Source organism: Lycorma delicatula, chromosome 1 (genome assembly GCF_047948215.1).
Source record: "Lycorma delicatula isolate Av1 chromosome 1, ASM4794821v1, whole genome shotgun sequence".
NCBI classification, from domain to species: Eukaryota; Metazoa; Arthropoda; class Insecta; order Hemiptera; family Fulgoridae; genus Lycorma; species Lycorma delicatula.
The window spans coordinates 383,491,987-383,507,906 of NC_134455.1; the positions used below are offsets into that span (position 1 = coordinate 383,491,987).

The 15,920-nt window shown below is 31.2% G+C and overlaps 1 protein-coding gene across 1 annotated transcript; it reads left to right on the forward strand.

Moving 5' to 3' along the window:
* The first annotated feature begins 9,000 nt into the window (after nucleotides 1–9,000).
* On the forward strand, nucleotides 9,001–15,073 carry LOC142317978 (odorant receptor 23a-like). Its single transcript, XM_075354512.1, has 3 exons — nucleotides 9,001–9,116; nucleotides 11,960–12,115; nucleotides 14,936–15,073. The coding sequence occupies exons 1-3, from the start codon at nucleotides 9,033–9,035 to the stop codon at nucleotides 15,071–15,073; spliced, it is 378 nt and encodes a 125-aa protein (XP_075210627.1). The 5' UTR covers nucleotides 9,001–9,032.
* The last annotated feature ends 847 nt before the right edge of the window (nucleotides 15,074–15,920 follow it).

Consider the following 15,920-nt stretch of genomic DNA (forward strand, 5'->3'; position numbering starts at 1 on the left):
TAAATATGTAATACACAATAAGTCAGACACACAATGACATGTTTACTGGTTCACTACTATCTCACAACTGTTATTGTTCTGATGAATGTGAGCCACACTAGATCACATTTGTACATGTCTACATACATCTGAACCTGCACAACAGTGCTACCATTTGAGTTATCTCATTTGGTTTCATCATATTTACAATTCTCTAGGAGATTTTACTTGACAATGAACAAATGGACAAAAGAACTATTTAAAATATTTAAAAAAATTCAAATAATAAAAAAGCTGTGGGTGATGGAGAAATTCTGAATACATATTTAAAAACAGGATAAAAAAACTGCATTAAATACACCTATTGTACTCGTGAGACAAAAATCATGTTAACCAGTGTAAATGGTGAATTAATCAGAATCTAACAGCTCTGTTTTTTTGTTGTTTAGGAGACTGGATAATTACTATTACTGAGCCTATTATATCCCTTGCAGTTGAAGTTTTTAAAACTATTTCTTGGTATGGCCTAAGATCTAGGAAATACCCATCCCCTCTCCTTATGTAATAAACAAGTGAAGTTTAATAGGTATAACTCATAGGTAACTCATGGAATAGGTATAACTCATGCAACATAATGTTATGAATATTTATGCATTGTATTACTATTTAAAAATAAAATCTAAAAAATGGTCTGAATGTGAAATTTATTATTAAAAATATATTATTTTCCTTTTTGTTTAGCTTTGAAAGTAAGGTTTTGCGGAAAGAAACTGGATTTAAAAGTGTAACTGATGTTAATACTAAGCTTCTAATCAGAATAGTTGCAGGATCTATTATTGTGGCACATATTTTTCGACTACCTTCAACTGATGTTCAACATCCATATTCTGAAAATAAGAAACCATTTTTTCCATTTATATTTTACTTTTATGAAACAGATTCATTACTTTATTATTATTCAATGTACATTTTACAATTTTCTATATCAGCAACTGGAGGAATGATGAATGTGTTAAGTATTGCTGTGTGTGTTGGATTTGTTAACATTCTTTCTTGTGAACTTGATATATTAAAAGCTGCTTTTGAAGGTGCCAGGAATACACAGATATCAGTTATTGATATAATAAATGATGAAAAGTTTTCAGAAAATATTATGTTGAAAAATGCTGAAGAAACTAAAATTGAAAATTCTTTATATAGACATCTCAAAATACTTATTAATCAACACATTAATCTTATACAGTAAGTATTCATCACAAATTAAAACAAAGTATTTCTTTTTTTCTTTAATCATGTTATGGATTCCTATTCATTTTTAATGAATAAATTGGACAGTTAACCAATTTTCATTGTGTAAATTCACAATAAAAAATGTGTTGTATGAGTGGTAGCATTAAGGGCAGACAATGATATAAACATCCTATATATATATTATTCAAAATTAGCTTTCTAGAAAAACAAAAACTATATTATTAAATTCTTAATAACTTAGTGCTTTTAGAAGCAAGCTAAAATCCATTTTTATATCAGTATTAAAACTACTGAGCAGTTTTTAACACATAATATTAATAAAAAAATTTATTGAGAATGTTTATTAATGTATGTAGTAAACTGCATGGATTTTATTAAATAGTCTCCATAGATTCCCTTAACTGAGTAGAAACTGTATGTAATGCATTGTTTCCCATAATACATTAATTTGTTCCTTTACAGCATTTCTGTTATGATATTCATTATATAATTTGTACTATGAACAGTGTAAAGGTGTTGCAGGACTAAATATCATTGTACTTCAGTTTGATATACAACAGCAAAATCAGCTTATAGAAGACAATGAGAAACCACTTCATCTCTCACTTTTCCATAGTAAGCCCTGCCATCAAATTCTTAAGAATGTCATTTTGGGGAGCGACTGTCTTGTGTCAGGTCATCTATAACTATTACAGTTACATCTAACATGAATAGGTATATCTTAAACTCTGATAATACTTGAAATGTTTTTAAGAGCAAATTTAAAAAAAATACTAATGATGTGTTTATCTTTGCTAGCATTTGTACAAAGATAAAAATCTAACCCTTCTCCAAAAAAAATTCAAACTAATTATTCCACCAGTGATATTAATTATTTTATCTAAAGAAAAATTATAACAAATATTCTACACTGATTTTTTAAACCAATAAAAAATTCATAAAACCATTTTTATAAATTTATCATTATCAAAGTAACTGCACACTCTATAATATGGTGAAATAAAATTTAAAAACTCAGATGACAGTGCAATGAGATACTAATGCAAAACAATACATATAAAAAATAAATTATTCTTAACTTCAACTATTCAATAACTTCTTAAAATTTGAGATATTAATCTACTGTGTGGTCTCATATACAGAGTAATTAATTTGTAACAAATAAATAGCAGAAAACGTTTTGCTTTTTTATGCCATTTATCTTAAACAACAATAGTGAGTTTAATTGGTTTTACCAACAAGTAATCTGCGTAGTTCAAAAAAGTTAAGTTCTTTACTGAACACTATTCTTTCTCCATAGCGAAGTTAGTTACAGTTGACTGACTACTTGAACATCTTTAGAAAAAATACCTTTAATATAGATAAAGTTCAACCAATTTATTATAAGAAAATTTTTAGATCTTCTTATTGCAATGTGTGATGATTATCAGCCAACCACCAGTTAAGATTAAACTATATACTTAAAAATATTCTATTAAAAAAAAAGAAGTTGATTTCAGCCCTTTTCTTTGTCCAAAAATCACACCTACAGGACTCTTTTCCAGTATAAAATTTACAATATATTGGAGCTTAGAATACTTCAATCTTACCTTCCATCTTCTTATTTGTTTTGTTTTTACTTAGGGTTTTTTGGGAAAATGCTTTCTCATTAAGATTATAAAAATTCTGTGCTGTTTAAAAGAAAAATTGGTAAGAAAAAACAGTTGGCATCATGTTTCCAGTCCCTAAACAAAAGTATTATTTGTTAAAATTTATAAAGCATTAACACATAGATGTACTGTAGTTTTATCTGATGTGTTGAAGTAGTGTGTTGATGTAGTGAAGTAGACACTGCTAATAGTACTGTGAAAGAGCATACTAAGTATAAAGAAGTCAATTGGCAGCCCAACAATCCTGTGTATAAACTGAGTTTTCTAAACAGTTTTTTGTAATAATTTAGTTGAGTGACTTATAAACTAGATATTGATATCTGATTATTGATATCTGCTCCCTCTTTGAATCATGAGACCTTGCCGTTGGTGAGGGGGCTTGAGTGCTCAGTGATACAGAGTAGCTGGACCGAAGGTGCAACCATATCGGAGTGGTATCTGTTGAGAGCCAACTAAGGAATGATTCCTGAAAGAGGGCAGCAGCTCTTTCAGTTGTTGTTAGGGGCGTGAGTCAGGATGACTTAAACGGCCGTATCAACATCACTCAGTCCTCTGAGTACTGCGCAGCTGAAAGCAATGGAAAACTACAGCTGCTTTTTTTCTAAGAAAATGTAGCTCTCTGCATTTTCATATAGCAATGATGCAGGCGCCTTCCTTGGTAAAATATTCCGAAGGTAAACTAGTCCACTGTTCGTATCTCCGGGTGGGGACTACTAAGGAAGGGGTCACCAGAAAATAAAAAATAACATTCTATGAGTCGGAGCGTGGAATGTTAGAAGTTGGTAGGTTGGAAAATTTAAGGAGGGGAATGGATAGGATAAATGTAGATGTAGTAGAATTAGCGAGGTTTGGTGGGAAGAGGAAAACGACTTTTGGTCAGGTGATTTTAGAACAATTAACTCAGCTTCAAATAATGGGCAGGCAGGAGTGTGTTTCGTAATGAACAAGAAGATAGGAAAGAGAGTAGAGTATTTCAAAATGCATAGCAATAGAATCATTGTAATAAGGATAAAATCGAAACCTAAACCGACAACAATTGTTAACGTACAAGCGCCCATGATGACGATGAGGTAGAGTGTGTATAAACATATAAAAGGAGATAAAAATTTAATAATAGTTGGAGATTGGAATGCAAGCATTGGAAAAGGCAAAGAAGGAAATATAGTAATTGCCAACACCCAGTTTAAGAATCATAATAGAAGAATATGCATGTGGAAAAACCAGGCAATACTGCAAGGTATCAGATAGATTATATCATGGTTAAAGAAAGATTTAGAAATCAACTCATCAACTGCAAAACTTACCCTGGAGCAAATATTTATAGCAACCATAATTTAGTGATAATGAAATGTAGATTGGGGTTTAAAAACCTGAAGAAAAGGTGTCAGATAAATCTATGGAATTTAGAGAAGCTTGATGAAGAGGAGGTAAAGAAGATTTTTGAGGAGGACAGCATAAGAGGTCTGAGTAAAAGAGATAATGTAGAAAATGTAGAAGAAGAATGGGAGAAAGTTACAAAGGAAATTCTTAAATCAGCAAAAGCGAACTTAGGCGGAACAAAGAGAACTAGTAGAAAACCTTGGGTTTCAGATGATGTATTTCAGCTGATGGATGAATGTAGAAAATATAAGAATGCTAGTGATGAAGAAAGTAAAAGGAACTATCGACAGTTAAGAAATACTATAAACAGAAAGTGCAAACTAGCGAAAAAAGAGTGGATTAAAGAAAAGTGTTCAGAAGTGGAAAGAGAAATGAACATTGGTAAAGTAGATGGAGCATACAGGAAAGTTAAGGAAAATTTTGGGGTACATAAATTAAAATCCAATAATATGTTAAACAAAGATGGTACACCGATTTATAATACGAAAGGTAAAGTCGATAGGTGGGTGAAATATATTGAAGAGTTATATGGAGGAAATGAATTACAAAATGGAGTTATAGAGGAAGAAGAGAGATCAACGGGGAGAAACAATAATGAGATCTGAATTTAAGAGAGCAGTAAAAGATTTGAATGGTAGAAAGGTTCCTGGAATAGACGGAATACCTGTAGAAATACTGCACAGTGCAGCTGAGGAAGGTATTGATAAATTATACAAACTGATGTGTAATATTTATAAAAAAGGGGAGTTCTGTCAGACTTCAAAAAGTGTTATAGTCATGATACCAAAGAAAGCAGGAGCAGAAAAATGTGAAGAATACAGAACAATTAGTTTAACTAGTCATGCATCAAAAATCTAGACTAGAATTTTATACAGAAGAATTGAGAGGAGAGTGGAAGAAGTGTTAGGAGAAGACCAATTTGGTTTCAGGAAAAGTATAGGGACAAGGGAAGCAATTTTAGGCCTCAGATTAATAGTAGAAGGAAGATTAAAAAAAACAAACCAATATACTTGGCGTTTATAGACCTATAAAAGGCATTCGATAACGTAGACTGGAATAAAATGTTCAGCATTTTAAAAAAATTAGGGTTCAAATACAGAGATAGAAGAATTGCTAACATTTACAGGAACCAAACAGCAACAGTAATAATTGAAGAACATAAGAAAGAAGCCATAATAAGAACGGGAGTCTGACAAGGATGTTCCCTATCCCCCTTACTTTTTAATATTTACATAGAACTAGCAGTTAATGATGTTAAAGAACAATTTAGATTTGGAGTAACAGTACAAGGTGAAAAGATAAGATGCTATGATTTGCTGATGATATAGTGATTCTAGCTGAGAGTAAAAAGGATTTAGAAAAACAATGAATGGCATGGATGAAGTCCTATGCAAGAACTACCGCGTGAAAATAAACAAGAACAAAACGAAAGTAATAAAATGTAGTAAAAATAACAAAGATGGACCACTGAATGTGAAAATATGGAGGTGGAAGAATTTTAATATTTGGGAAGTGGCATTACTAAAGTTGGACGAAGCAGGAGCGATATAAAATGCCGAATAGCACAGGGGAAACGAGCCTTCAGTCAGAAATATAATTTGTTTACATCAAAAATTAATTTAAACGTCAGGAAAAGATTTTTGAAAGTATATGTTTTGAGTGTCGCTTTATATGGAAGTGAAACTTGGACGATCGGAGTATCTGAGAAGAAAAGATTAGAAGCTTTTGAAATGCGGTGCTATAGGAGAATGTTAAAATTTAGATGGTTGGATAAAGTGATAAATGAAGAGGCGTTGTGGGAAATAGATGAAGAAAGAAGCATTTGGAAAAATATAGCTAAAAGAAGAGATAGACTTATAGGCCACATATTAAAGCATTCTGGAATAGTTGCTTTAGTATTGGAGGGACAGGTAGAAGGAAAAAATTGTGTAGGTAGGCAACTTTTGGAATATGTAAAACAAATTGTTAGGGATGTAGGATGTAGGTGGTATACCGAATTGAAACGACTAGCACTAGATAGTGAATCTTGGAGAGCTACATCAAACCAGTCAAATGACTGAAACCAAAAAAAAAAAAAAGAATGTAATGTCTTGCACATGCTGATTTTCATATTCATTTTATACTATTTAATTCTAATTTGAAATAAATGTTTATATGAGCTAGCATACAGATAATTTTATGACATATTTATGCAGGATAGAATATTGCAGTCAAATATCTCTGAGTGCACTTTGATGTATTAAAACTTAATTATTAAAATGCTATAAGTCTGCAACAATATCTATAGGAAAATGTGGAAAATAATAATAATAAACATGATTTAAAGAAGATTTCATTATCTTTTTAATGGAAGTTTAATTTTTAGCAATTCAAGACAATATGAAGTTGAAATCAAAAAGCTATATCTCAGTTGTTTCATCCTATGTCCATTTTCCAAACTATTTTATAAAACTGGAATAAAAATCATTACTGTTTCATAGAAATAAGGTTAACTGCATTAAAAATATTAATAATTTCATACATCTTTCTATAACTTAAACATACATATTTTTTACGTATGTAAACAAACATACATTTTTCATAACCAAACAGAAAATAGTTTGACCAGTTATCACTACTCCTTTGTAATTTGGCAATTTCATTGACTAAAATGTTTTAAAAACATTTTAGTAAATGAAAAGATACAGACTGAAGTTAAAAGAGTATAATTATGTTCAATTAGTTGTTGGTTTTTAGAGGTGGCCAAAGTCCACAAATAGAAAAATTGGATTCAGAATTCATAAAATATCTTGATCCATTGAAATATATAAATCTTAAGTTGTGTATGATAATTTTAACAAAATAAGTATGCCTTTATGTGCAGATCAAAAGAAGATGTGCAAGTAGTAATCAGCCCTATAGCATTTAATATGTTTTTAACAAGTGAATTTATGTTATGCTTTTCAAGTTTCCAAATCTATCAGGCAAGTATAAGTATTTAAGTAATAAAAATAGTACAGATTAGTTCAGAATATTAAGTTGCTCGCTAAAGGATCTTACCCCTTTTCTGTAATTTTTTCACATATTCTTTCTTCAGTGGTTTAAAGTTTTGAATATAAAAAAATATAGTGTTATTTAACAATTTTAAGTACACTTATATTAAAAGTCAATGGAATAAGTAGCAGACATGTTGTCAATTCTGATTAAGCATGCTTTTTGAATCATTATTTGAATAAAATTTGACAAAATGACTGGGTGGAAATTGTTGGCAACAAATTGCATCATTCTGATGCTAGTGTGCCATCATAAGGTCATAAGAGATATCTACCACACAACTCAGAGGTTGAGAGAGGTAGTAAATACAAAAATGTAGTAAATTCATCACATTGTGTAACACACTCAAAATAAAATATATTAAAGAAAAAACAGTACCTCCTTTTTCAAAGTAAAACCAGTAATGAAAAATCACCAGCTGAGAATTAAAACAAAACAAAACCAAACTATTAAAACATATGAGGTTTTAGATTTTTTTCTGCCCTGTTATACGATATAGAATAAGGACCTAGAAGAAGAATATGAACAAAAAACTAGAGGCCTTTGAGATATGGGTATACCTCAGAACTTATTAGGTTAATTGTGTGGCCAATGCAGATATTTTATCTAAGTTAAGCACAGAGGTTATAATTATTAAAGTAATCATGAGAAGAAAATCTGAATAATTAAATTACATAATGAGGTTTCCAGGAAAGTACAATGTATTAAAATTAATACAATTATAAATGAAAGAACAAGGGAAATGACCAAACAAACATTTCTTAGGTGAAGAATTTGTATGTTCAACACAATAAAAATAACAATTCCCATGTGAGTTGCCAACATCCATAATTGTATTTTTTCTTAAGAAATTACTTTGATGAATTATCATATTTACTAAAAAACATATAGAGTGGACTTATGTTAAATGACTGCCAGTTACAAATGTAAGAGAAGTTTATATTTGCAAACAAGTGTGCTAAAATAAGGAATGGATAACATTTTTGTTAGTAGTATTACTAAACACGTCACACTGGCTCATAGCAAGATTTTTTAAATTAAATCATAGGACTTAAAAGGAATAAAGGAAGAGAAAAAATTATAGTTAATATTTATTTATACAGCAACAAAAGGTGATACCCAATAGTAGTTACTATGATGGTTGCTGATGACTGTAATAAGTGAAAAATACCATGTCATACTCTGACTGGAACCCAGAACTTTTGGATGAATAACAGAAATGCTACCATCTACTACAGAGATTGGAAAATATGTAATACTCTGTAAATATAATTTAATCATATGTGACTGATTTACTAGCCCTAAAAATAATACTAATAATGCATATTAAATAATGTAGTTGACAAACCAAGTTTCTGAAAGGAATTTAGATTTTATTTTAAATGTGGCAAAATATTACACAATCAAAATAAACTGAAACAAAACATGATTGTCAAATTATTCACCTTAAAATGATTTTACAAAACTCCTTTCAGAAACTAGGTTTGTCAGATTATATTATTCAGTATGCATTATTAGTATTATTTTTAGTGCTAGTAAATCATCATATGTAATTAAACTATATTTATATTGCTACTTAATGAATTGCTCTTTCTTTATTATTCTTTTCTCACCACTCACTGTTTTTCTACAACCACACTAATTAAAACAAATCTGTTGCAAATATATATATTTTTAAGTTACTTTAAATTTTTAATTTTTTAGTTGTACGTAACCTCAAAAGAAGTAGACTTTCCCAAGATGATGGATAGTATGTCAATGGTTATTGGTTTAATGTGTCAACAATTTGTTTATTTTGTCTATGGACAACGACTTCAATCAAAGGTAAATAATCTTATTTTATTTCAATTGACAATTTTTATATTATGCAACACAAACATTTTATAGGTAGTGGTGGGAAATGGTTCATTGGAATCTCTAGTTAATTCTTTGGAGCAATATAAAAAAGCTGCCTGAAAGAATACTAGTAATAAAATTGTGAACCAGGTTCCAATAAAAAATTTTTACAGCTATATTTCATCATAGAAACCTGCTGTATTGAACATATTAACCTTTAATATACAAGTATTTGTTCAGTTCATTGAATGCATCTAAAAAGCAAAACCCAATGAAGATATTTTTACCTCACTGAATTATCTAAACAATAAAGCAGGGGGAATTGCACCCCCTTTGATGGGTATGAATAGTACATAGTGGTAACTATCAAAATATCTGTGACTATGTCCCTGCTATCAAGGCAACACAGATAATATTGCACTCTTAAGCTTTGCACAAGAAAAGACAGTGCAGGTGATCACATTTTTTTCTCTTAAAATTTTGTTAATCATGACTGTAAATTAATAAAAGTTGCTGGAAACAAAGTTTGATAGATTCTCATTTCTACTTTTGAAGCATCTGTTTTAAAATAAATTAAATTAAACTCTCTTCTACATTTTGGATAAAACAAACTATAATTATCAATGTTGTATATCAATAATGTATTTAAGATAAACTGTCTGTTACAATCACCAAAATGAAAGATAGCTCATTTGTTTTTTACAAGGGCTGAGTAAAAAAATAAATGTAGAATGAAAATCAGTATTTTCTTTCAAAAACAAAATAAGTCAGATAAAAAGCTATTATCTTATTATTATTATTATTCATAGTGATGGTTATTTTTTAATACTGTTTTAGGCAGCTCCTCAAGGAGGGGGGCTTATACTTCCTTGGATCTACATACTGATGACATAGTAATCTGTAGTTGCAGTTTAAAATTATGCATGATAATAATACATTAATTGATTTTTATGGTATTTCATAAGTCTCTAGACATTTAATGTAGCCTTGTTAACTTGGGCTCACAAACTGTTGTTGACATGAGTCCCAAGTGTTCTTTATTCATACAGTGAATGTACTTGTTGATCATTACTTCCATGGGTAACTAAGCACATATGTGTAAAAAGGTCTAGGTACACAGAATGTCTGAAAAGCTCCTGTACTAAATTAAATAAAAATATAGATGTAAAGATAAACGAATTTACTCATATCAACCCTCTACACAGAACCCTTCTCTAGTTGTACACTCATTGCAGCACCGGTAGAGCCCACATCAAATACTCTGGAGAAATCACTTTGTGGGATCGCCTTCAAGTGCTCGGTACAAACCCTTTGGATGGCCGGAATGTCGTCGAAAAAGCGGCCTTTCTTCTTCAACTTGAATTTTGGTAACAAAAAATAGTCTGCTAGAGCCAAGTCGGGTGGGATAAGACGGCGATTTAATTTGCGGCGTAATAACACGTTAAAACTGTTGCCACGTATGCCGAGGCATAGTCGCGCAAGAGAGTCCAACTGCCCGGATCCCGGTAATTGGGCCGAATTCGACAAATGCTACCCATCAGGAGTTTCATTACTCTAAATAGAATTTAAAATTCACGGTTTGACCAGTTGCGCGCGCACTTTCGCAACAGCTGTTGACCGCCTCCCGCTCTGTTCGTCGTTATCTAACGACTCTCTACTGTCTTTAAACCGCTTACACCACGTTTATCTTGTAATACGAGATGCGGCTTCATCACCGAATGCTTGTTGTATTATAGAATAAGTTTCAACGAAAGATATTTGAAATCGAACACAAAATTTTATCGCGCTTCTCTGTTCCATGTCGCAAGCTCGCACAAGGTCACATAAACACAAAGTACGTGGCCAAATATAACTCGAGACTGGGTGACGAAACGTGATGAAATTTTGTACACATATTCGTCAGACATCGTACTACATAGTTCCTTGGTTATCAGAGAGATGGCGCTTCTTAGATCAACTAAAGAAATTTAGTTCGTTAACTTTTCAGAGATACTGTGTAATATGTGTTTTAATTAGAAACCAAAAACGAAATGGTGCCCAGAGATAGTGTTAACGGATGTTGTTATTAAAATGTAACTGGTCCAGGCCTGTTGTCCAACTGTCTAATCTCTCTTATGGGAATGAAGCTTTCACACTTTGAAATAATAATAATAGTGAAAATATGATGGTTGTAAATTAATAAAATTATTACAGAAAACAATAATAAATAATACAGCCATTAATGAAAAATATTTAAGTAAGCCTTAAACAAGCATGAAGAAAAGAAAGCTTTATCCATATTTAATTAGTATACTTTAAAAACACATTAATGGAATAACGTTGCTTTTACAACTAAAACTTTTATAAACTAAAGAAGATGTAGGTAGAATTTATAATTTACTTTGTCTATTGATGTGATTCATTAATTAGCACAAAGTAATGATTTTTATGTTCTGCAAACTTCCTCTAGTTTTTTAAAAAAGCTCTAGGACATAATATTTCATCTTAGATGGGAATATACAAAGGAATAATAGATATAAATAAAACCACACAGTAGAGTTTGGTTGTTTATTAACAGGTTCAGTCTGATCATCTCCAGGGAATCTCATTTAATAATTAACATTATTAAATGACCATTAAGTGCCCCTAATGGAAATACTACGAGTATTTTTGCAATTATCAATGGTATGTTTTCCAGAGTAGCATAAAATAATACCTGAAGCATGTGCATAGATTGTATTGATACAGTTTTTTAAGTAATGTACAATGTCAGATTAATGTTTAATAATTTGATTTGCTAATAATATACTTTCTATTTAAAGATAAGAATAAAATATTCTAATTTTTTTCAGAGTGCATCTCTTTATAGATGTCTTTATTTCAATAATTGGTACAATGCACCTTCTAAATACATTTCTGGTATCAGTATTGTATTTGAAAGAACTCGGAAACCATTTATTTTGATGGCTGGATCTCTTATACCAATTAATCTTAGCTCATTTGTTACTGTAAGTAAAATTCATTATTTTTTATTGTGTTAATTTCATTGAAATGTTCAAAACAAAATAAGAATAATAACTTTTTCTATTATTAATTTTAAAATATCATTAATAAATAAAACAAAGTTTTAAGTTTTTGAAATTTATTAATTATGATACTCTTGATTTAATTATGTTTTTTACATTTGAAGCTTTTTCTTATGGTAAAACTGCATAAAAATAAAGAAAAGCTGCATAAAAAATATGGAATTTTTTTGCATATTTTATGTTTTGTCATTATTTATTTAAATTGTTTTTAATTATGCATTCCAAAACCAGAAATAAAAAAAACTGGTTTTCTGCAAATCTATTTTTTATATTATATATTAATTGTCTAATTATATATATATATATACAGGGGGATTCAAAGAAACGGGGAATTTTGAAAGTTGTGTTGGTAGCCGTGGGCGATTGGTACCACTTGATAAGTGGCGCCAGCCTCTTTAACCTAACCTGCCATTTAGTTGTCATGGATCCTTGGATTGGTGTGCAACGTGCATTTGCTATTAAAGCGTTTTACAAAAACAATGACAGTGTGGAAGGAGCGCATAGAGAATTTCGCCGTCATTTTAATCTGGGACGGCATGACCGTGTTCCATCAGCACATCCAATTAACACATGGATATCTAATTTTGAGGAAACTGGTTCGGCAATGAAAAAGAAACCTCCAGGCTGTGAGCGAACCGTCCGTACACTACAGAATATTCAAGCTTTACAAGATGCTGTCCACATCGGTCAATCCGTCGTCTCTCAGCATCTTTACGATTGCATAGTTCAAGTGTTCGAAGAATGTTAGTGAAGGACTTGCAATACCATCCGTACAAGTTGCAGATCGTCCAGGAACTGAAACCGAACGATGCAGTTGTGCGAGCACAATTCTGTAATGTAATGCTTCAGAAGATAAATGATAACGAAGAGTTTGTTCACGAACTGTGGATGTCAGACGAAGCGCATTTCCACCTCAGTGGATTTGTTAACAACCAAAATTTCAGATTCTGGGCACAAGAAAATCCTACGCAGCTACACCAGCGTCCGTTGCACAGCCAGAAAGTGACCGTGTAGTGTGCTATGTCATCTTACGGTGTTATAGGCCCTTATTGTTTTGAGGATGACGAACGGTCTTGCGATTACAGTGACATCGGCTCGTTACGTAGCCGTGCTTGAAACCTTTGTTGTGGAACAACAAAAGAGATTTCCACCGATTCTAAACACAGCCTGGTTTCAGCAAGACGGAGCAAGGTCACATACTGCACGAATATCGATGGTAGCTGTACGCCGATTGTTTGGACAACGTGTCATTTCACGAAATGGTGACATTAGATGGCCTCCCAGATCGCCTGATCTCTCAGCTTGCGATTACTTTTTGTGGGGTCACCTTAAAAGCAAAATGTTCCACAGTAGATCTGCTACAACGAAAGAACTGAAGGCAAAGATCCAAGAAGCAATTGCGGAAATTCCAGTTGAGATGTTACGTCAAACCATGAACAATTTAACGAAGAGACTTCGTGAGTGTTTACGTAGAAGAGGAGGTCACCTGGAAGATGTCATCTTTAAAAAATAAACTAAAATGTATGTATCCTAAAATGGCAACATTTGTACAATTACATGAAATAAAATTCATTTTCTAAAAAAAATTTTCATTAACGTTATTTAATTTTTTAAATTTCAAGTTTCTTTGAATCATTCTGTATATATTGCTTGCAAATCAATTTGAAGCAGGGAATTTTTTATTTTTTTGCTGTGGTTACACAGCTTGACCACAACCATTCTTTAAATTGTCTGTGTAATGTGAGGTTACTGTTATTTGGTTATTTAGCAATTTTCATCTTATAAACAGGCAGATGTGGCTGTACAAGAAAAATTACTCCAACACAGCATCAGTTATTAGTGAGAGAAAAAATAAACTTATCTGCTGTGGACTTAAAATCAAGAATTAGCTGCCAATGGAAAAGATTTATACTAAATAATTAAAAATTTTACACTAAATAATTATAAATTTATCAACTTCCGCCCAGCTGCAAGCTGGGCGGAAAGCTCATCGACCTGCTAAGTAGCAGTTTTTAACACCAGCAGTGTGCAAAAAACACCTCTGGTGGGCACATGCTTACTGGACTAAATAAGGCTGGATAAATGTTTAAGTATTACCATGAGTCACAATTTTATGTTCAGGGCAAAGAGTTTCATATGTTTCAAAAGCATCATACGAAAATACATCACTGGCTCATAAATATCAATCAGTTAAAACATTCCAAGAAAACATGCTTTGGGATTGTTTCATATTTAAAAGTCCTTGTTCATTATTTCAAGTAAATGGTGTTAAAAAGTGATAGATATATTAAGATTCTGAAGGAAAGGGTTGTAATACAAGTTCAAAATAAATTCTCACAAGGCAATGGAGTATTCCAACAAGATTTGGCACTATGTCATACTGCCAAAAAAGTAGAAAGATTTTTTGAAGAACGAAAAGAACAAAACAATAAAGTGCTTCCATGGCCAGGCTACTCTCAAAACTTAAACCCAATTGAAAATCTTTGGGCAATAGTCAAAAAATGATTCTCAAAAAGGAATTGTACCAAAAAATTGATCTCATTAAAGCAATAATATCAGTATTATTCATTATGAAGAAATAAAAAAAAATGTGTAGTACACTTGTTGAATGGATATCAAGTCATGTACGGGAAGTGATTAAGAATGAAGGAAGACATATTAATTACTAGATATTCACAAATTGCATAATTATGATTTTTTCCTAAATAAAGTTACTTTTTATTAAGTAACATCTGTGTTCAGATTAATTTGCATGCTACTACATACGTATACAAATCTATGTATATCACTTTGTGTATATGTGAGGAAGTAAAAACAGATACTTGTAAAATTACTATGAACAATGATCATTTAAGTGCACAACAGGATAATACAGATTAGGCATGTACTAGCAGATTACTTTCCTATGAAAAATATTTTAATCATTGTATATTTTTCATCTCAATATCAAGTCTATGCACCTGCATTTACGAATATTGGCAGACCAACCTAATAAAACAACTTAAACCAGAGTATTTTTTTTACATTATAGTACATCATAAAAACATATAACAAAACAAAAAATAATACTAGAATTAAACTAAAATATTAAAAACTAAAAAATTACTTATATCTATCACAATATCTACTTAAATTACTTAACTACCATTACAGATGAAATCTTAAAAATAAAAACAAAACAAAAGTATGTATATATTCAAATTAATATATATTTTTTTTGTCTTCAATCATTTGACTGGTTTGATACAGCTCTCCAAGATTCCCTATCTAGTGCTAGTTGTTTCATTTCGGTATACCCCCTACATCCTACATCCCTAACAATTTGTTTTACATATTCCAAACATGGCCTACCTACACAATTTTTCCCTTCTACCTGTCCGTCCAATATTAAAGCGACTATTCCAGGATGCCTTAATATGTGGCCTATAAGTCTGTGTCTTCGTTTAGCTATATTTTTCCAAATGCTTCTTTCTTCATCTATTTGCCGCAACACCTCTTCATTTGTCACTTTATCCACCCACCTGATTTTTAACATTCTCCTATAGCACCACATTTCAAAAGTTTCTAATCTTTTCTTCTCAGATACTCCGATCGTCCAAGTTTCACTTCCATATAAAGCGACACTCCAAACATATACTTTCAAAAATCTTTTCCTGACATTTAAATTAATTTTTGATGTAAACGAGTTATATTTCTGACTGAAGGCTCGTTTCGCCTTTGCTATTCG